The following is a 21,247-nucleotide window of genomic DNA, read 5'->3' as shown; positions in this document are numbered from 1 at the left end:
AATATCCCCTGCCAACGTTCAGAAGCGTGAGTCCAGCGAGGCCAAACACGCCTCCGAGCTTGTTGGCGCCATCCAACCGCTCCCTCTCTCTTCTGCCTCCCATTTCCAAACATTTCCACCCAAATTTCACAATTCTCCGCCCAAAATTTCGAGTCTCCACCCGTAATCTCACCACCAACCACCGTCGCCGTCACGGAATCCAAAAAGCTTTCGTCTTTCTGACTAGAAAGACCGACCGTTCGTGATCCCTTAACCTATAACTTCCGCTGTGTCAAAACTAGTTAATAAAAATGGCGAATTTTCAAGATATTATGATGTCAGCAGCCATCAACATTCTGTCTGCATTCGGATTTCTGGCGGCGTTTGGTCTGCTGCGGCTGCAGCCGTTCAACGACAGAGTCTACTTTCCGAAATGGTACCTCAAGGGGATGAGGGGAAGCCCCACGAGCTCCGGCGCCACCGTTAGGAAATTCGTCAATCTGGACGCCAAAACCTACTTCAAGTTCCTCAATTGGATGCCTGCCGCGCTGCGGATGCCCGAACCGGAGCTCATTGATCACGCCGGCCTTGATTCCGCCGCTTACATTCGGATTTATGTACTCGGGTAGCTAACTTCCTTCATGCTTTTGAAAATTTTAATTTTTTTTGAGCTAATTACGAAATACGTCCTTGAGGTTTGGGGTCACTTTCAAAGAGGGACCCCAAAATTTCAATTTTGTGGGGTTACTAAAGTATTAACGATTCAAGTCATTTTTGTGTCTGACCGAAATTGAACGAGACAAAAAAGTTGGTATGAGGCACCTGTTATGTAGACCTGCATGGAGGCCTAGATGGTTTAGATACAACGCGGTTCTAATTACTCAACAGTTTAATACTTTTAGACCGTAATGTAAGAAATTGTACGGAGGGGAAGATGTCTAGACACAAAAGCGGTTTGAATTGTTAACGGTTCAATTACTTAGTAATGTAAGGAAACTGCAATGTCGTATCCCTTGAAATTGACCTCGAACCAAAGGTGTATTTTGCAATTAGCTTTCTTTAGTCCGTTGTTTGTCACAGAATTACTGAATCCCATTTGAAATTCAACAAAGTCGTGAGAGGAAAATTGCGTATTATTTGAAGTTAGACCTCTTCCAACGGTGAAGAGAGGTACCACTAGAGTAAGAGTTAGATGGTTCATAATACATTGTGTTAAAACACTCGGAGTGCACATAACATGTTACATGTTTTCGAAACTCTTGCTAATTAACTCAGTAAATAACTTAATGATACTCATTTCACACAGCTTGAAGATATTCGTCCCCATAACCGCGCTTGCACTTGGTGTTTTGGTGCCTGTCAATTATATGAGCAATACGCTGGAAAGGAGCCGTGAAGTAGTATTCAGCGACATTGATAAACTCTCAATATCCAATATTCCTACTGGATCTCCCAAGTAAGTTTTTCGTCTCCATTTCCATTTCCCCATGTTTTCTTCTTCTTTGTGAGAGGTACCCTACAGACGTTGTGGTCTCACGACCCAAGTTTTTTTTGTATAGTAGACAGGAGTGACAAGAGATGACCTTAATACTTAGTGTTACCATAGTTTTTCTGCTCTCAGAAGTTCATTACTTTTATACAATCCAAATCTGACTTCTCTTTTTTTTTTCGGTCTTATAGGTTTTTTGCACATCTCGTGATGTCTTATGTATTTACCTTTTGGACATGCTTTGTTTTATACCATGAGTACAAGACAGTGGCTACTAAACGGCTTCAATTTTTAGCATCTGAAAAGCGTCGTCCTGATCAGTTCACGGTGAGGCATCCCCATGGTGGTCTGTTTTGTTTTTTCAGTTATCTGTTTTTATACTTTGAGGCATCTGTTTACTCATGGTTGGGTTAGTTTTTTAGTTTGCAATTGTTTAAATTAACTCTACGTCCCTAACAGGTTCTTGTGAGGAATGTACCCCCAGATCCTGATGAATCAGTCAGTGAGCATATCGAACATTTTTTCTGTGTAAACCATCCCGATCACTATCTTACACATCAAGTAAGCCACTTGCTGAACTTGGTTAGTTTTGCTAGTTTGATTTGCGAAGGAATCAGCTATATATACTACTGAAAAACAAATTTAAAGTACATATATTAAACTATAAACCTACATTGAAGTCAATTGTGTTACTTTAAATGCTTGTAGGTTGTATACAATGCAAATAAACTTGCACAGGTGGTCGACAAGAAGAAGAGTACGAAAAATTGGCTTGTGTACTACCAAAACAAGTTTGAGAGAAATCCCAAGACAAAGCCTACTACAAAGGTTTCTTTTTTTGCGTAACTTGATTTATATGTTCTTGTGAGAGTCATTTGTTAATGTTTTGATTCCGTTGAGTTCGTCATCTCATATCCCATTAGACAGGTTTCTTGGGCCTATGGGGAGATAGAGTCGACGCGATTGATTACTACAATGATACGATCAAGAAGTTGGTCGAAGAAGTGAGTATTTTTAAGGAGCATGTTTTCTTTCTTGTCACACAATGATATGTTGGACAGTCTGTGTTTGTTTTGTTTGTGCGTTCTAGATGCATAATAATGTAGATTTCATGCAGGAAAAGCAAGAACGAGAAAAGGTTATAAGTGATCCTGATGCCATAATGCCTGCAGCATTTGTTTCATTCAAAACGCGATGGGGAGCAGCTGTGTGTGCTCAAACTCAGCAGTCAAGTAATCCTACCATCTGGTTGACGGAGTGGGCTCCTGAGCCACGCGACATCTATTGGAATAACCTTGCAATTCCATATGTTGAACTCAACGTGCGAAAATTGCTCATGGGTGTTGCCTTTTTCTTCCTTACTTTCTTCTTCATGATTCCAATTGCGTTCGTCCAATCTTTAGCTAACATCGAGGGGATTCAGAAGGCCCTTCCTTTCTTGAAGCCACTACTTCAGATGTGTGTCCCTGTTTCATTCTATTAGTATTGATTTCTTGTATGTGGTTTTAACTAATACAAAGGGTTTTAAATCCTAACCCTTCTTTTCGTTTGTTTTTCTCTTGCAGAAGTTCTGTCAAGTCTGTTGTCCAAGGGTTTCTTCCGGGAATTGCATTAAAGATATTTCTTGCTATACTTCCCATGATTCTTATGCTTATGTCAAAGATTGAGGGCTTAACATCACTCTCACATCTGGATAGGAGATCTGCAGCGAAGTATCATTTGTTCATACTTATCAATGTGTTCCTAGGAAGCATTGTTGCTGGAACAGCACTTCAGCAGCTTGAGAAACTTATGAACGAGCCCTCAACCGAGTAATGTCAAAATTTTCCACAACTTAGTATTAATGTTGGCAATGGCATTTTTGTGTATAGACTTGAAATTTTCATACTTTCTTAATCGATGATGGGATAATCTGACAGGAAATGTACGATTGCTTTTGCAGGTTCACAAAAACTGTTGGGAGGTCCATCCCAATGAAAGGTACATTCTTCATCACTTATGTCATGGTGGATGGTTGGAGTGGAATCGCTGCAGAAATCCTCAGATTGGTGCCGTTAATTTTGTTTCACCTCAAGAACACATTTCTGGTTAAGACAGAACAAGATAGGGAGCAGGCAACGGATCCCGGTTCCTTGAATTTCGCCACAAACGAACCTAGGACACAATTATATTTTCTGCTGGGTCTTGTTTATTCTGTTGTCACACCTATACTACTTCCTTTCATTCTTATATTCTTCGCTTTTGCCTACGTAGTTTATCGCCATCAGGTACGCCATCTAATACTGCCATTCTGCCATTAGTAAATACAGATTAGCTCATTGTTAGGGTGGCACTAATGGTTCCTTTTTGCTGCCAGATTATTAATGTCTATGACCAGAAATATGAGAGTGGTGCGGCCTTCTGGCCACAAGTGCATCTTCGTGTAATTATCGGTCTAATCATAGCACAAGTTCTACTAATGGGGTTGTTTAGCACATTAGGCGTTGCGAAATCAACATTCATTCTCATCCCGCAACCTATTTTGACAATTTGGTTCCACAGAGTCTGCAAGGGGCGTTTCGAATCAGCATTCCTAAAATTCCCACTACAGGTAATTAGGTTGAAGTTTCCGGTACAAAGTTTTGTTAGTTATGTATAGAATGCCATTACTATAACGGCACATTTCTTGAGTTCTCATGCGTTTACTAACACACACAGAGTCATAAAAATATGCGGCTCTCGCATTCTGAATGCCGTTACTATACTGTATTCTTAGCAATACCATATTCTCAATGTGCTTGGTTTGGCAACAAACAGGAGGCAATGGTGAAGGATACAGTCGAGCGGGCAACGGAACCAAACCTGAATCTGTTGAACTATCTGAAGGACGCTTACGTGCATCCCGTCTTCAAGGGAGGGCAGATGCAGAATCACGAAGTAGACGTTGACGAGGAAGAGAGCAGTCCTCTCGTTGTTACAAAGAGAACGTCTCAAATGGGAAGTAAACACGAGTCCGACTCCGGTCCTGAAATTCGCAGTTAGTTTTTCTTTCCGGCAGACACATCTTTTAGGTTCAAAACCCTTCTTTCTTGTAAATGCACGAGGATCATGGACCGTGGCGGATCCAGGATTTTAAGATCGGGAGATTCCAAGATAAAAGTTCAAAAAAAAAAATATTAGACTAGTTTTGGTTCCACAACACTATTTTTTTTATTGAATTTGGTTATTGAATAATCAAAATTAATCAACCACGTCAAGTGGCCAAGTGGTAAGGACGCGGATTTCGACTCATAAAATACAAAACATAGGGAGGTCCCAGGTTCGAGGCTCCAAGTTAGTGAGTTTGCTTGACTGTGAGTCTTCTAGGCCCCTAGAAGGGGTGAATAACCGTGGCTTACCACTAGTTGTCCCGCTTTAAAAATAATAATAATCAAGATTAATCTCAAAGGTAATAAAACCAACAAAAACTTAGATGAATTTGGAAGAAATAAAATTAGGCAGCTAGAGGTGGTGGAACGGCAAATGGTGCTAGGGGATGGGGTAACTTGAGTTTAAAGTTGGGAGGTTGCAACGATTTGGAGGATTAAAACAAAAATTAGAAATATCTTATTCTTCTTTATATGCACTGCTGCATGTACATCCATGAAGGCCCTGAAGGTCCTGAAGGTCAATCAGATTGTTGGACCTGCTCAAATTGTTGGAAGGTCCTGAAGGTCAATCACAAGTGTTTCTTCAGACTTCCGGAGGGTCCCAGGACCTTTCAGGTTCCTATATGGATCCGTCTATGATCATGGATTTTATAGTGTTCATTCTGTGGATGATAGGGAAGATGCAGACATATTAGAATGTCAATGTAGCGATGGAGTCTAATCTGTATGTTTAAACATGATTATTTTTTATTTACTAGCAATTCATCGTGTGATCCAGAAGAAATTCTTAAGTGTAACTGAGCAAATACAGAAAAGTTTCAATTCACATTAAATTATTATTGTGCTTAACATTTGCTTTGATAATTACTCATTAAACTAATTGGGCTTGCTGGTTTAGTACGTATTCTTGGACTTTAGTTTGAGACCCTGGAGCTTTCCCTCCATAATTTTTCTTCTGGGAAATATTATATTTGAGAGAATAGCCATTTTAGAATTTTCTTTTCTCATTCGGGTGACCGGATGAAGTGAGATTTGTGCTTAAAATATAATTATCGATGAAAATATTGATATATAAATTTGTGAAAATATTCACCATACGGGATGTTGCGGGGTGTTGCTCGGGTGGGAGGGAAAGAAGATAATGAACACTCATCTTTTTTTATTATTATTTAAATATTTTTAATTCATATAACAATATTCAATAAAATTTGTAGGACTAGTTGTGTGACACGTCAATACAAAACAAAATTTTCGACCAAATTGTGACAGAATAACCACAACAATTTAACTACATTCATCGTTGTTCAATTACAGGAACTATCTTGACGAGTGGATTAATTTTGAGACCATTTGTGATTAAAGCCCCTTAAAAATATTATTAATCTTAACAAAGTTTGAAGTTTAGCAAAAATCGAACGGTCGAGCATTTTCGTAAGAACAGTTCAAGTCACTCTCACCCATCTCGATCTCGACCAGCTTTGCTGCGTTGTGCGGCCCATAAAATCCTGACAACTTTTCAGAGAACGAAATCCCAACAACTCTCTGCCTCTCTCTCTCTCTCTCTCTCTCCTACTGTTTCTGCATCAGTCTGATTCTAACTGAGCAGGTCCAATGATGTAAGTTCGTATCTCCCTCTTTGTTGTCACCAAATCTCTCAATTTGTTAATGCTTATGATCTTCTGTCTAGTTGCTTACCTGCTGATGCATTTGATTTTTTTTTATTTATCTATTTTAGTTTTTAAACTTGAATTATGAACAACCCAACTGAATTTTTTTTATTGTTTATACTCGAATTATGAGCAACCCATCTTAGATTTTCTCAGATTAGAATCTGGGTTCAACTTATTTTCTTGATTCACGTAGTTTTTGATCATTTGTGACAACTCCCATGGATCCTGTTCTTTCTTTGATTTGATGGGTTTATGATGTTTATCTGTGTTGTCATTGCAATTGTATGTTGCAGCATGAAAAAATTGGAAATTATATGCTTCTTTATCGAATGCCGGTGATTGAAGAAGTTTGTTCATGAGATGATGATTTTCTAGGATCCAATATATTAGGGAGATGTGGAAAATTTGTTTGTTTTTAACGAAAAGTAATTTACATTCTCTTGAACAGAATGCGTATGCACATTTGAGTAGGAGACCTTCGTGTTTGCGCTCTAGGATGGCAACTCTTCCGCTGTCAATGGTCATTCAGGCCTCATGTTGTTTGAATTGTGGAACCACTGAATTGTCTAAGCTGACTGCTGCAAATCGTAACATACACAGGCATAACGGTCTGCGTGGTTCTGTAAAACTGGGTATAGAGAGAAATCTAGTTTTCGGAGAAGTTCTGCAGAACTTCAAGGAAACGCCTCTAAGGGACCGTGACTTGAAAGTGTATGCTACATCCCGAGTTTCTGTTGAGCCAATGGAGCAAAGAGTCTACACCAGTACTGAAACTGAAGAAGCAGGCAAGGTATCAACTTATCGATTTAGGACAGAAACTGGGGATCTGGTAAAAGTTTTTGTTAGAATGAAGAATGCCAAATACATTGTGAATATTGAAGTTTCATCGTTGCACCTGTCTAGTAATGATAGATTATTAGTACTGAGTTGGGGAATTTATAGATCTGATGCATCTAGTTTCATGCCTTCGAATTTCAGAAGTTCGACCCCAGCTGACAGAACCACCACCCTTGAAACTCCATTCACTGAGACTTCTTCCGGCAGGTTTACTCTAGAATTGGAGTTTGAGGCTAAACAAATCCCCTTCTACCTCTCGTTTATTTTGAAATCCCCCGCAGATGCTGATTCAAGTGACTTGGAAATAAGAAGTCATAGGAAGACAAATTTCTGCTTCCCAGTTGGTTTTTCTCGAGGAGATCCCGCTCCATTGGGTCTGTCTTTTTCTAATGATGGTTCCATGAACTTTGCCATCTTTTCAAGAAATGCAGAAAGTGTAGTTTTATGCTTGTATGGTGAGACCACGACTGAAAATCCTGTGTTGGAGCTCGATCTAGATCCATATGTTAATCGATCAGGTGACATCTGGCATGCATCATTTGAAAGTGCATGGGATTTTGTGAGCTATGGTTATAGATTTGATGAAGGGAATGTCTTGCTGGATCCATATGCTAAGATCATTGCGAAATCTGTTCCTCATGGGACAGGGTTGAAGTATCTTGGAAGACTATGTGAGGAACCTGCCTTCAACTGGGCTGGTGACGTTCGACCTGACTTCGCAATGGAAAAACTTGTGGTTTATCGGTTGAACGTGACGCGTTTTACAGAGCATAAGTCTAGTAAGCTACCAACTAATATAGCAGGCACCTTTTCGGGTTTGACAGAGAAGTTGGAGCATTTGAAAGACCTGGGTGTGAATGCAGTTTTATTAGAGCCTATTTTCCCATTTGATGAGCAAAAGGGTCCATACTTCCCTATCCATTTCTTTTCACCTATGAATTGTTTTGGACCTTCTAGAGGGCCTGTATCAGCTGTCAATTCTATGAAAGACATGGTGAAAAAATTTCATGCCGACGGAATAGAGGTCCTAGTGGAAGTTGTTTTCACCCATACCGCTGAAGGTGAAGCTCTGCAAGGAATCGATATCTCATCTTATTATCACATAAACCGGGTTGCGGATTTGAAAGCCAGAAACGCTTTGAATTGTAACTATCCTGTTGTGCAACAAATGGTATTGGATAGTCTTCGATACTGGGTGACTGAGTTTCACGTTGATGGCTTTTGTTTTATAAATGCATCATCTCTGTTGCGAGGGTCTAATGGTGAATACTTATCTCGCCCGCCTTTGGTCGAAGCAATTGCTTTTGATCCGCTACTCTCGAAGACCAAGATCATTGCAGACTGCTGGGATCCTCATGGCTCAGTACCAAAGGAAACTCGCCTTCCTCATTGGAAGAGATGGGCAGAAGTGAACTCAAAATTCTCTAAAGATGTGAGAAACTTTTTGAGGGGTGAGGGCCTTCTTAGTGACCTTGCTACACGGCTTTGTGGGAACGGGGACATCTTCTCGGATGGACGAGGGCCAGCATTCTCTTTCAACTTTATTTCCAGGAATTCCGGACTTCCTCTCGTGGACCTTGTTAGTTTCAGTGGCGTTGAGTTAGCTTCAGAACTGAGTTGGAATTGTGGGAAAGAAGGGCCTACAGATAAAACCGCTGTACTTGAAAGGCGACTTAAACAAATTCGTAATTTTCTCTTTATCTTGTTTGTTTCACTCGGCGTTCCTGTCCTTAACATGGGAGATGAGTGTGGACAATCAACAGGCGGTTCCCCTGCATACAGTGACAGAAAAGCTTTCGATTGGAACGCACTGGGAACAGGTTTTGCTACTCAAACCACACAATTCATCGCATTTTTAAGTTCGTTTAGGATAAGGCGGAGCGACCTACTTCAGAGGAGGAACTTCTTGAAAGAAGAAAATATAGACTGGTACGGGAGTGATCAATCTTCTCCAAAATGGGAAGATCCATCCTGCAAATTCCTTGCCATGAAGCTGAAACCAGACGAAGAGGAAGCGAACGAACCAGGAGATGTTTCTCCCCCCTTATGGGGTGACTTATTTGTTGCCTTCAGTGCAGCTGATCATTCAGAGACTCTCATTCTGCCTCCGCCTCCGGAAGATATGGGATGGTTCCGTTTGGTCGACACGGCTCTTCCATTTCCAGGTTTTTTCTCAACTGACGGCGAGCCAGTACCGGAACAAATGGCGGGTTTATTTGCATACCAAATGAAGTCTCACAGTTGTGCTCTGTTTGAAGCCAGAAGCTTGTAGCTTTATTAGTTAATCCATATAATTATTTTGTTGGTTAACTTTTAATAGGATGCTTAGACAATAAGACATTGCAGTGCAGTAAAGTAGCACATAAGTCACTGCTGTAAATTCCATGTAAATTTTGTTTAAAGCAATAAAGTAATATTTTTATTGAATAATCTTTGATCTTTTGAAAACAATCATCAAGCTTTATCTCACTAAGTGAGGTCGGCTGTATAAATTCTAGAACGCCATGCGCTCAGTTTTACGCCAAGTTTTCCGTTAGCTCTAAGTACTTTATATATTTTCTTAAGTCTCTTTTTGAGTCTTCCTACTCTTCCTCTACCCATTTTGCCCTAACCCTCCGTCTCAAAGTCGAACCTTCTAACGGAGCATCTGTAGGTCTTCCGTTCATGTGTCCAATCTTTGGTCTTTTGAAGTTAAAGAAAAACCCTTTACTCTTTAGCAAGGAAAAAGAAAAGGCTACAAAAACTACATAAAAAAACAACGAACACAATTTTGCTACCACTGCAAATTAATGGCCAGGTCTAGTATCGATTCTACCAAGCATATGGCACGCTGCTTTTCCTGCTGCTTCAACCTACTTGCAATGGCTTCAGGATCAAGCCCTTGTGCATTTTGTAGTTCACTTTGCTCGGCGCGAACCTCTTGTAGCAATGCATCGACCTCCCTGACAAAGTCTACCCTCAGTAGAGCATCATCGGCTTCAACTGGTAGCCGGAGTGGTCCTTCATGCTGATCGAGAAGAAAGATGACCGAATAAAGAAGTCAGAAACGATAAACTTGACTTATAAATAGTTACAAATCATGACTTCCAACATAAATCTGCATATTCCCAACATACCTTATCGATGTCAAATCCTGCTGGAACAAGAATGCTAAATGGATCCTCCCGTGGGAAAGTATCGATCATGCGCTTTTTGCATTCCTTCAGCCACACTTCACCGTCGAAGCCATCATGCATATTCAAAAGATCATTGAGCAGTCTCATGGCAGGAGTAGCCTCCCGTTTCAGAATCTCAGCCTAAAGAAGAATACGAAAATTTTACACAAGGATTTAGGGGGTATCAAGGCTAATCTAAACTAATTTTGTAAGGTATTCTCATATGAAACCATTGAGTAATAGCAACAGCCTAAATTCTCCCACCGGTAATGAAATCAAAGTATAAATAGGTTAACAGCGGGTTCCAAAATGCTAAAATGAACAATTTCATGGCTAGAACTTAGAAAAGGATGAGAGCAGCTCGTACCTCGACCCTTCTGTATAGCAAATCAAGACTTCTAATAACATCCTTTTCATCCTGTAAAATGGTCATAAATACCCAAAACCAATAAGCTGGAGAGCAAGAGAGACAGGGGGAGAGAGAGAGAGAGAGAGAGAGAGAGAGAGAGAGCGACGACGAAAATGTGAAAGCTTATCTATAACATTAGACTGATCCAAGCAACTTATTAGGTTGAGTTTGTTGATCTAAAGCAATCAGTAACCGCGGCCAGTTTGTAGCCAGCAGCTACTGACTTTTTGGTTACAAAACTTCATTTCTATATCTCTAAATCAGTTTCTTTCGGAAATTGTTATAGTCTCATCAACTTACATCACGTCGAGCGAGGTCAAGGCGATTCCATATGACCATCAAAACAAGTTCAGTCAGTTCCCCTTTCTCAGCAGCTTCCTCAATTTTCTGCATATAAATCATGAACCTCAATTAACTTACAGTCTGAGTACAAGTACAAATGCAATAAAGCAAACATAAGAAACTGAAGGCAAGCCATCACAGGTGAAAACTGATAGTCTTCCTCAAGACTAAGACCAATTTTAGCACAACGGGTTTTCTGATATCACCTCTTCCACTTCTTCAGCAGCTCTGATAAAGCTCGAAATCAGCTTCCGAGCATTTCGGACATCTTCTTCGGGATAATCCTTTAATCTCATGCCTATCTCCCTATACTCTTCAACCTTCCTTTCCTCCTCTTCGTCCTCCTCTTGACGCCTTCGATGCAGCTCCTTCGTTTTCTCCCTTTGCCGAGCTTGCCATTCCTAATTCAGAAAGTAAAAAGCTTACGTCCACTTCCAACATGAATAAAATACAAAACTTTACACATATAATTACAGAAAAACTTGAAATTTGAGTACCCATTTGGACAAATTAAAGAAAAAATTAAAGGGAAAAGGACACTTACATCGTCGTAGTACTCTTTGGGAAGACCTTCAAGTACTGGTTCTTCCTTTTTCATGCTCTTCCTCAAAACTGCCACCAAAAACCCAGAAAAAAGCATACAAATTCAGAAAAGAACAAGTTCAATACTGCCATCAAAAGCCCAGAAAAAAGCATAAAAAATCAGAGAGAAACTGCCATCAAAAACCCAGAAAGCATACAAACTTATTATAAATAAAAAGTTCAAATTTGAAAAATCAAGTGATGTGAGAGCGCTGAAAAGGTTGTGCTATGCACCTGAAACATGTTTTGGCTTCAATCGAGAGGGCCAGAGAGTTGCATGCGAGGAAGATGACGATGGCGTCGGTGAGAGTGGCAGCGCCGCGCACGTTAGCGGGAACACCCTCGCTTCCATTTTCTCTTGTTTTCACTTGCTGAGTGTTTAACTAGGCGAGACCGTGTTTACCCCAACAGGATCTCTCCGGATCCTTTTTAAATCCGGGAATGGTGTCCGTTCATCGTACATTTAATGTTTAGTTTTTGTTAAGTACTGTTTGTGTTTAATTTTAAATAAAATATTTAAAATAATTTCTAACCGTACAATATATGATGAATTGACAGAATTGACGGATCTTCGGAATCTTTACAAAAAAATTTCTACAAGGATCCGGATTTGGGTTTACCAACTTTATGTTGGAAGCTCACGACAGGGGAGAGATTTGAGATAATATTCAAAATAGGCAGTGAGATTTCAATTTTCCCAGTGCTTTTTAAGGTTTTGAAATTTTATTAATTTATAGTTTTTAAATATTTAAATGTCTGTTAAATTGATAAGTTTTTTAATCAATTTGGTGCAAATATGATTTACATGCTATTGTAATTACCGATGTCATCATCATCGTGTCATCAATTTCATGAGTATTCAAATAATTCATTAGACATCGGGTGTAAATTCATACAACTTGAAAACCTTAGGGGCAATGTGAGATATTTAAAATCTCGTGGCCCATTTTGAAAATTACCCCAACCATGAAGGGTGTGAAATGTATAAAGGATTTTTTTCCATTTTTTTTAAGATTAAAAAAGTGATTAGTTATTTTTGCTACTATTAATCGTCTATTTGGTTTAGTAATTTTCTTCATTTATGACTCGTAGATTATAACTTTGATCAACCCGATAACAGTATTGTAGAAAATTCTTTTTATAATTCCATTTCATAGTTTCAAAAGAAAACTCGCAAGTAAGATAAAAGTGGGTGAAATAATTTATGTGTCGTATTATTAACACTCCAAAATCGTCATCATGTACCACTTCTTCTCATAGTTGATTTATTTGGTTATTTTTTTTGCTTCAAAGATGAGTGTTTATTTTCTATTTTTGAAGAAAAAAACATTCGACTATTTCAAGTAATCAAAATGTTGAGCACAAAAACTCTTTATTATTCAAAAGAAGAATCGCGCAGTTTAGTTGAATGAGCTATATTTATCCAAAAATCTCAAGAAGGAATATTGTACAAGTAAAAAGTTCTAAAAAAACGCTAGACACAAATCGGACAACAAGCAGGGACCTAAGCGAGTTCTTTTATTTTTATTAAATTTATATATAACAATAAAAACATATAAATAAGTTACTACCTATACAGTTATGCTTAAAAAAATATAGTATTTACACACACACACACACACACACTTATATTTGAGAACATAAATGCAAAATAGAAGGATTTATAAATCATAAGTGCTACAATGTTGATTGAATACATAAAATGAATAATGTACTATATAAGTTATTTTACAAGAAAGAAAGTCCACAGTTATTTTACAAATAGAATATTATATTCAAACCCTTAACCTAAAAAAATCAAATAAATAGAAACGCCTAGGGCCGCCTATGCCGCCGCCTAGAGACTTCACTGATTTCCTAAACGCCTAGCCCCTAATTGGGGCGCTTGGCCTCCACCTAGTGCCTAGGCCGCTTTCTCAAACAGTGCATACAAGACATACGTGTCCGTTAGTCGCCTTTTCACCGAGAAAAACTTCTCTGCAACAGACAACAGCATCCCGTTGCATGTAAGTTTTCCTCTGACAGACTCCTCCGTGCCTTCGCAACATTCAGACCTCACATTCAACTACTAGTTCAGCTGCTGCGCCCATGGCCTCAACGCCACCGAGTCCCAGAAGGGCCAGAGCCAATTCCTCCTCATTCCACTGTCTAAGTCCCTTGCTCAGCATCTTCAATATTTCCACATCAACATCCAGTATCCACTTTTGCGTGCATGCTACCATCAAGCTCACAAATCCTGCTACATACGCTCGCCACATAGCCCAATCACAACCCAGTGATATTTTCCCGTCGAGTGCGCTTGCAATAAATCCCAAATGCCGCCCGAGAATCTTTGGTCGCCGCTTTGATGCTGGTGATGCCGAGTCCACACCCCAAGCAAATGTCCCACAAAGCACTGCAAAGTATGCAAGGGCATAACCACCCAACATGGCAACCATGCCACCAGGTTCTTTGCCTTCCTGATCCAAACCACGGGTTGATATAAACCAAGAAGGCAAAGTTTCTTTGATAAAAGACTGAACTAAACTCGATCCGCCAGATATCCAAACTAAGGTGGCCCCAAGTGTAGCTGCAATCCTGACACGTGCCATTGCGGCAGCAAGAGAAACCTGTCCAAACCTCACCCCGTGCTTGGTCTTCCTCAATTTCTCCGCCCTCTCTCTGGGTAATCCGCAATTGGCAATATCTCTAACAGAATACATTAGAAGAGAGAGCACCTCTTCTGTCAGGAACATTACATCTCTGACAGATCGATGCACACGCAAGTATAGAATTCCGGGGGCAACAGGAGAAATCCCACCAGAGAAATGGGAACCAAAGCCATGACCAAGGAGGGCACCCACACTGCCGTTGCTGTAAGCACGAGAGGAGCTTAGCCCGAGAGTAGATGTAAAGCAGCTCTTAAGAAGCTGGACCACAGCATCGCTGTTGTGATGGAAGACAGTTTGAGAAGCAGAAAAAACCAGGTAGTCACTCCAGCGCTTTACCTTCTGGGCCCACAATGAGGCTAAGATCGGATTGCAAGGCCATGGGCAACCAGCAGCTAGGGAGTTCAGGGCTGGTCCAATCAGGGTGAGGGCACGTTCAGAGGCTCTATCAAGTTTATAAGTTATTGTGAGACTTACGAGAGCAGCAAATGGTAAGGGAAGCAGAGCTGGGGCGCTCCCACCTGCAAGCAATAAATTGAAGGCCTAACAGTGTTAACATGACAACTATTAGAAGTTTACAGCATAAACTCAAAGCTCCAATTTCACTAGTCTAAAATTTGTTGGTCAATTCAAATATCGACAGAACACATTCATTTTAGATCATGAGTGACAACTGAAAGAAGTTGGCTCGAACTTCAGAGGCAATATGTCATGATTTTTCATATTACAACAATATAAGACATCTTGAAAAACAAAAAAGTTATTTCACAAAGTTATAGAATATAAGGACATACCAACTGTGAGGCTAGGCACATCAACACCAGTGGCAGCTAGAATTTTCTTTATCTGCTGCTCAACAAGTGATAAATTTGCAGCAGGGCTTGGCCAATCAGTTCCATTCATACAAGCTGGCTTCCATATTCCCCGTGTTACTTCAGCTGAAAAATAGCTTACCATGGTTCCCAAAGTTGCTGGAAGATAATCGGCAAGATCTTTCAGTCCTGAGATGAAGCATGCAATGAAGTTAACAAACCTTAACCAACTCCACATCTTTCTCAAAGGGGCGCTTTCAGTTCTGCTTTTCTATCAATGCATAAAGGGGATTCAACAAACCTGTAGCCAGTTCACGGGGAGAAAGTCTTCCATGGGCACATGCAGTAAGAGCAGCATCAAGGACAAATGGAGTTGCTTCAAGGATATCCCATGCCGGTACCTTGAGTCTAATAGCGGACTCATCAGTTCCCGATGCAGATGAATTACTACTACCTGAAGTTGCTGGAGTCAAAGGCTGACTACTTCTATTTATTTTTCTAAACATCAGGGTCAGGAGTGCATCAACAATCTGATGAACGGGAGTCCCAGGTACAAGCCCAGATAGGGTAGAGCAAATACACTTTTGATGTTGCTGGTACCAAAGTTTCAGTTTCGGAAAGAAATCCAGGGTAATGGTACCTGAAGGGAAGGTGATAAATTTTGAAACTCTTCTGCTTTTTATTCGATCCATGGGTGAATTACCAAAGGATGCTAATCTACAGTTTCGCAGCAACAAGAGGTATTCTGGACCACTTTGGCTTCCCACAGTTGGGTAGTCACCCATTATGTGTTCCAGAGGCGGATGATCAAATCTCCACAACCTCAATAGAAGTGTAAAAGCATTTGAGAACACCGCATGACATGAGAGTTCTTCCCCTGTTGTAGGTGTCCATGAGATATTGGGAACACTTGAGCCAAAAACTTCGCAAATAGGCATCAATGCAGCTGCAAGTAGTGGAACCTAGAAGTGAATGACAAATAACGTTAGTTTTAGGAAAGCATGAAGGCCTAGGGAAAATTTTCATTTCATAACACAAAGACCTTTATCAATCTTATCTATTTCAACAAGGGATCCACATACCAATCCCAATAAGGAGAAAATCTGTACAGTATCTATAGATGATGCGCCAACCAGAAGGACATTAAAGAATGAAGCATAGCCAATCAAATGGCTATCACTCCCTGAGTAATCTGCAGGAACTGGAGGTGACAGCAATCTTATAATAAAAAGACAGGTGTGCTCCTGCGAAGGACAAAGAATTGAATAAGACTAACATGCAGTAGAGGCCAGCAGGAGGAAGGAAGGGAGGGGGAGATGAGAGAAAGAGAGAGTCACCTGTATATTCCATCCACGAACAAGAGAAGCCCCACAAAGAATGGTAGCAGCAGATATCTTCTCTTCATCTGAACCATTGACTGCAATCTCATATATTTTCTCAATCTCTGCTAAGCTTCCATCAAACCATGAGCAAATTCAGTTGCCATACCACTGGGTAAATTTACAAAATAGAGCATCTGATATACCTGGCTTCAGGAAAAAGAAGGGGGGTAACTGAAGACCAGGCCATGATGCTAAGAAAAATTATGGATGCTCAGAAAAATTATGGATGCTCTAGTCATTATTTGGTACCTAATGATATGAGCTAAACAGCGCTACAAACTCAAAAATCATGGACCCAAAATAGATGATTCCCACTTGGAATTCATGTTTATGTAGTGTGACTATCACTGCCTATCAATCGCAGCCCTACTTACCTTGTTATGGCTAAACATACAAACAGACAAATTGTACCAATGATACAATAGCATACCTAGAAGCTGGAGTGGCAACTAAAGCATTTGCCAGTGATGGAGTTAGAGGTGACCCCTTCACTATTGAAGACCAAGCAGGCACTTGGCCTGGAACATTGCGTAGCACTTGGTTGCTGCGTGCACTCACATAGCCTGGCCAAAAATATGCTGATGTATCTAGGATATTCCGCGCAATACAAGCTTCAACAATCAGATGCCGCAAGTTTCCCGCTGAAAGTGCAATATATTAGGATAGGTTCAAGGAAATATAGATAAAAAGTATCAAGCCCCCATAAAAGAATTAAGGAAAGCATGAATGCGAGATAACCATAATGGGAAGAAACATAAACAGGACCAAAAGGAAAACTATACATGTTAAAACAGAACAAAACCCTCTGAAGAATAAGAAAGGAAAACACAATTGATCCTGAAAGCAGAATTAGACAAAAACATAATAATAATGGTAGACAAACGAAAGGTCTTAAACACCAAATCGTGAGCTATCTTATACCTTCTCAATAAAAAAACTCCATATCAAATTGCTGGGCTGAAGGAAAAATTAGTTTCTTACCACAATTTATTGGCATTTCGTTCACGCTAATACATTCATGGTATCCATTACTGACTGTAAGGCCTGATCTGAACATTATAGCCTTAGCTGCAGCTTGATTCGCCACTGAACAAACAGACTGAGGTGGAGTCAACAAGGCCTCATAATCACCCAATCGCTGTAAGGAGGTAATTAAATCTCTGCGGCGCTTTCCAGGAGCTTGTTCCTTCCTTTGGTTAGTATGATCCCCTCCCATTTCCTCCATCAATTCAGCTTCCTCTTCTTCAATAATATTAGTAACCGCAAGTGTTGTAATACACAACAACATGCATAAACAGGTATCAAGACGAGGGACAGGTCCTTCTCTAGGATCCCTTTCCTATAAAACCAATCAAGAGGGAAAAGGGGATAAAAGGTCAATTGGACTAACACTTTTGAGGAATTTTTCCTTGCACAGAACAAGATGTCAATCAATCATTAGATATGGAAATTTCCAAATTGTTCACATCAATTCTTACCCTTTGAACAAGCCGAAGAGCTGAAATCCATAAACCTAAAAATGCATTGTGCCATGTGGTGGCATTAACTGCCTGCAGAGCCTTCACTAAACCTGCAAGTTCAACTCAGATCAATATTCCTGGCTAGGAGTACTAGAATCTTATCAACTCTAGGTACGTACGATAGAAGAATTCAAATACAAAAAGGCGGTCCGCACCAGTAAGGGATTCGACGGCACTAATTTCAGCTACTTCTGATCCATCCATAGCATCTTCAAGATACAGATCAATGGGAAGCCAAAAAGCAGATGAACTCACTCCGTGAGACTGACAGGCTGAAGACATTAAAGACCCAGAAGACAAGACTGCATGAAATTCTTGTTGTGAAATTGTTTTGCATTCCCGAGTCAGAAGTCGACGGCTATCAGATGTCAGCTGTAGAAGACCCTCTGGAGTTATATGTTTCATAGTCCTCAAAGCTGACGAGTTTGCCGCAAGCACTTGCAGTTTCTGAACGAAACCTCCCCAGTGCGATGGCCTGAAAAGAAGAGGTGATAAGAAAGATGCCCACGAACCAAAAAAGTAAATGGATATATTTAAAAAAAGAAAAGAAAAGAAAAGGTTCAGATCCTTACATATTTCGACGGGCCAAGTACAAAATCCTTGAAGTTACTTTGTTTTGCAGAAACTCCACAATTATGTCAATAGCCATTGCAGTATTTGCTTTCTGCAAACCTTCATTTTGCTCACTTCTCTTCTCATTAAAGCAACCGTGACCATCTATTTCCATATCTTGTGGCCTGGTCGGCCATCTAGGCTTCTTATCTGGGGTAAGTTCCAGCAAACCTTCGTCATCTAGGGATGCATCAAGTAACTGCCATGTGATTGAAAAGACAAACTCAACAATAAGAACTCCAGGTTCAGACACTTGAAGGCCATACTGCTGGGAAAGATGTAGAGCATCATCAATGGATTTTATGATCCTGCAATCGCATCAAAAGATATTATTAGAAATTATCATACGAGCATGAGACAGCGAAATGAAGAAATTACTGAGTTGACATAGATGGTGTTGAAAGACTTTGGTTGGTTTGGTTGGTATTAGTTATAAAATTAACTTCTCTATGATGAGCTGTTTCTTTAAGTGGGGGACATGGAGGAAATGGAAAGGCAAAGGAGGCAAAAAAGTTCATCAGTAAAGAGCATTTCTTCAACAGAGGGTCAAGGAATCAGAAAGCACGAGACAGAAAAACCGACAGAAATTACTAAATAGACGTATATGGTGTTGAAACTTGAAAGACTTTGATTGGTTTATGACATTAAATTATACAAATAAGTTCTCTATGAGTCATTGTTTCTTTCAAAGGGGCACTTGGGGGAAATGAAAAGGAAAAAGGGGTAAAAGAGTTCATCAATAAGGAGAATTTCTTTAACAGAGGAAAGGGGGGATCTGAACACCTTTGTGCAAACTGTCATGTTTAACGGAAAAATTAAATTCTTGAACTCTTATTGACTATTGAGAAACCAAATAAAATACACAATTTGCATTCCTATATAGCAGGAGTGGTAGCACCTAAGAGCGCATACAAGCTAAAAAATCAAGGAAAAACAACTACGCACAATATCTCGTTGTCAAGGACTTTTTTGTCTCCTGAAATGAAGCCATGGATTTTATTGTCAAGAACTTTTGCAATAATGGCACATAGTAAAACAAAATACAAGTTCAAGGAAGGCTTATTGGGAAATAATATTATACAACAAAAAGAGAAATTTGAAACTTACTTCTGACTATTTGGTCCACTCAATTGAGAAGCAAACAAAAATGTATGTCTTTTAAGAAGTTCCATGTAGAGCCTATATGCTGCAGGGTGAAGCTGTCGATTTGGAACAACCCTGTATAAAACAAGACAACAATAAACGTAAGTTTTAACCAGTAAAAGTACGTTTTAATAACAACAGCTGATTAAGGATAGTTCTAAAGGAGACCATCCATCACACAAGATGGCACATGCATGAATTTTCGTCGACCAACACCAGCTCAGTAAAGAAACTACGGGCATGAAGACCTTAACTGCCTAAATAATTATTCATTCAACAATATCTTTCTGAACCATTTTCAAAGCATCGTCCGCCATATGATGATGCATAATTCAGCCACAAACTACCAACTATAATGCCACAAAGCCCCAGAATTTCATTTGAACTTGTACAAAGACTATAACTTTACAAGTAACTCAGACATTTCGCAAAAGCCGATCCCCTAGTGCCATATAGTTAGGTTAACCAATTCGCAAAATTTGTCAATCCACCTACCCGGCACGCGCATTTTAGTAACCATTCAAACTGAACAACCACACAGTCGAATATCGAAACGAATCAGATATTTCACCTACTACAATCAACTTCCCAGAAAATCGTAAACTGTAAATACTTCACAATCTCATATTCTCGCACTCCCATAAACAACATCTAAAAATAGTAACTTTAACCCAAAAATTGTAATTCGATACATCAAAACGAATGTAATGAGGGAGTGAGAGAGTACTTGGTAGAGAGCAGAGCAAGGACGAGCATGGGAGGGACGATCTTGACCGTCAGGGCCTTCTCGAGGAACTTCCACGTGATGGGCACGTGATTGGCCCAGCAGATGTGGGAGACGAGGAGGTGCGCGAGCTCGACGGAGGGCAGGGAGACGGCGGCGGAGGTGAGGCTGGAGCTGAGCTGGACCGCCCAGAGGAGCGGGTCACTGTTCTTGTCCTGCGCGGACTTGGTCAGCTGGAGCACCGAGTCCCACAGCTGACTCTGCGGCGCCTGCTGTACGAACACGGCCATCGTCGTCGTCGTAGGAGGAGGAAATTAGGGTTGCATGAGAGAGAGAGAGAGAGAGAGAGAGAGAATCGGAAGAACTTTTGCTTTATTGGATAACAATATATTCGGACTTTGAATTTGTGTAAGGTTTGGAGAGTGAGGGAGGAGTACACAAGGCGCGGTTGAAGTCAGTTTTGGAGGCGGGTTAGTGCATTTTTCTCCGTTGACTCGACCGGTAAAATTGTCCGTGACTTGCATTTCTAAAAAGGTAGGGGTCTACTATTCACCAACCTATTTTTTGGGTCATTCATCTTTTTTTAATACAGGTGGATTGTTTGTCCTCCCATTTCTATCCTCTCCCATACTCTTTGTTTGTGTGATCACGGTTAAGTCACATCAATCTTTTATATTCTTATTACTTTTTGTTTTATTATTTTTATAAAAAAATTAATATAAAATGTTGACGTGGCTTAACCGTGACCACACATCACCGGAAGGCAAGGAAAAAGTATTGAAATGGGAGGGCAAACAATCCACCTCCTTTTTTAA

At 40.1% G+C, this 21,247-nt stretch overlaps 4 protein-coding genes across 6 annotated transcripts; 2 read left to right on the top strand and 2 right to left on the bottom strand.

Annotated features, from left to right (window-relative positions):
* The first annotated feature begins 290 nt into the window (after nucleotides 1–290).
* On the top strand, nucleotides 291–4,580 carry LOC137741550 (CSC1-like protein At4g02900). Of its 3 annotated transcripts, none has more exons than XM_068481246.1 (11): nucleotides 291–604; nucleotides 1,286–1,435; nucleotides 1,660–1,795; nucleotides 1,928–2,029; nucleotides 2,177–2,296; nucleotides 2,392–2,463; nucleotides 2,586–2,926; nucleotides 3,034–3,279; nucleotides 3,411–3,735; nucleotides 3,825–4,058; nucleotides 4,265–4,580. In XM_068481246.1, exons 1-11 carry the CDS (start codon nucleotides 291–293, stop codon nucleotides 4,487–4,489), a joined length of 2,265 nt encoding a protein of 754 aa, XP_068337347.1. In that variant the 3' UTR covers nucleotides 4,490–4,580. The 3 variants fall into 3 exon arrangements, with proteins under 3 accessions (XP_068337347.1, XP_068337348.1, XP_068337345.1); XM_068481247.1 differs by having other exon boundaries at nucleotides 2,392–2,472; nucleotides 3,846–4,058; XM_068481244.1 differs by having other exon boundaries at nucleotides 2,392–2,472.
* A 1,556-nt stretch (nucleotides 4,581–6,136) lies between these two features.
* Nucleotides 6,137–9,484, top strand: LOC137741549 (isoamylase 2, chloroplastic-like). The gene is made up of 2 exons (XM_068481243.1): nucleotides 6,137–6,212; nucleotides 6,715–9,484. Exon 2 carries the CDS (start codon nucleotides 6,763–6,765, stop codon nucleotides 9,373–9,375), a length of 2,613 nt encoding a protein of 870 aa, XP_068337344.1. The 5' UTR covers nucleotides 6,137–6,212; nucleotides 6,715–6,762; the 3' UTR covers nucleotides 9,376–9,484.
* A 67-nt stretch (nucleotides 9,485–9,551) lies between these two features.
* Nucleotides 9,552–11,969, bottom strand: LOC137741548 (protein PALE CRESS, chloroplastic-like). Its single transcript, XM_068481242.1, has 7 exons — nucleotides 11,826–11,969; nucleotides 11,554–11,621; nucleotides 11,216–11,410; nucleotides 10,968–11,054; nucleotides 10,626–10,676; nucleotides 10,220–10,399; nucleotides 9,552–10,110 (listed from the first exon to the last, which is right to left on the bottom strand). The coding sequence occupies exons 1-7, from the start codon at nucleotides 11,941–11,943 to the stop codon at nucleotides 9,877–9,879; spliced, it is 933 nt and encodes a 310-aa protein (XP_068337343.1). The 5' UTR covers nucleotides 11,944–11,969; the 3' UTR covers nucleotides 9,552–9,876.
* Nucleotides 11,970–13,236: 1,267 nt separating this feature from the next.
* On the bottom strand, nucleotides 13,237–20,816 carry LOC137741547 (mediator of RNA polymerase II transcription subunit 33B-like). Its single transcript, XM_068481241.1, has 12 exons — nucleotides 20,436–20,816; nucleotides 19,673–19,783; nucleotides 18,526–18,873; nucleotides 18,109–18,428; nucleotides 17,912–18,003; nucleotides 17,415–17,772; nucleotides 16,864–17,074; nucleotides 16,389–16,503; nucleotides 16,134–16,295; nucleotides 15,353–16,013; nucleotides 15,034–15,240; nucleotides 13,237–14,760 (listed from the first exon to the last, which is right to left on the bottom strand). The coding sequence occupies exons 1-12, from the start codon at nucleotides 20,720–20,722 to the stop codon at nucleotides 13,640–13,642; spliced, it is 3,993 nt and encodes a 1,330-aa protein (XP_068337342.1). The 5' UTR covers nucleotides 20,723–20,816; the 3' UTR covers nucleotides 13,237–13,639.
* Between the last annotated feature and the right edge of the window lie 431 nt (nucleotides 20,817–21,247).

Source organism: Pyrus communis, chromosome 8, assembly GCF_963583255.1.
Source record: "Pyrus communis chromosome 8, drPyrComm1.1, whole genome shotgun sequence".
Lineage (NCBI taxonomy): Eukaryota > Viridiplantae > Streptophyta > Magnoliopsida > Rosales > Rosaceae > Pyrus > Pyrus communis.
This window is presented reverse-complemented; position numbering and strand designations above follow the sequence as displayed.

Coding starts and splice junctions, on each gene's coding strand:
- LOC137741550 (XM_068481244.1), top strand. CDS start 291: ATGGCGAATTTTCAAGATATTATGATGTCAGCAGCCATCAACATTCTG. Junction 1,796..1,927: donor GTCGTCCTGATCAGTTCACG/GTGAGGCATCCC, acceptor CGTCCCTAACAG/GTTCTTGTGAGGAATGTACC. Junction 2,030..2,176: donor ATCACTATCTTACACATCAA/GTAAGCCACTTG, acceptor AAATGCTTGTAG/GTTGTATACAATGCAAATAA.
- LOC137741549 (XM_068481243.1), top strand. CDS start 6,763: ATGGCAACTCTTCCGCTGTCAATGGTCATTCAGGCCTCATGTTGTTTG.
- LOC137741548 (XM_068481242.1), bottom strand. CDS start 11,943: ATGGAAGCGAGGGTGTTCCCGCTAACGTGCGCGGCGCTGCCACTCTCA. Junction 11,622..11,825: donor GAAGCCAAAACATGTTTCAG/GTGCATAGCACA, acceptor TTTTGGTGGCAG/TTTTGAGGAAGAGCATGAAA. Junction 10,111..10,219: donor CAGGATTTGACATCGATAAG/GTATGTTGGGAA, acceptor CTTCTCGATCAG/CATGAAGGACCACTCCGGCT.
- LOC137741547 (XM_068481241.1), bottom strand. CDS start 20,722: ATGGCCGTGTTCGTACAGCAGGCGCCGCAGAGTCAGCTGTGGGACTCG. Junction 16,504..16,863: donor GTTGCCACTCCAGCTTCTAG/GTATGCTATTGT, acceptor GTTTGATGGAAG/CTTAGCAGAGATTGAGAAAA. Junction 16,296..16,388: donor TTCGTGGATGGAATATACAG/GTGACTCTCTCT, acceptor TGTCCTTCGCAG/GAGCACACCTGTCTTTTTAT.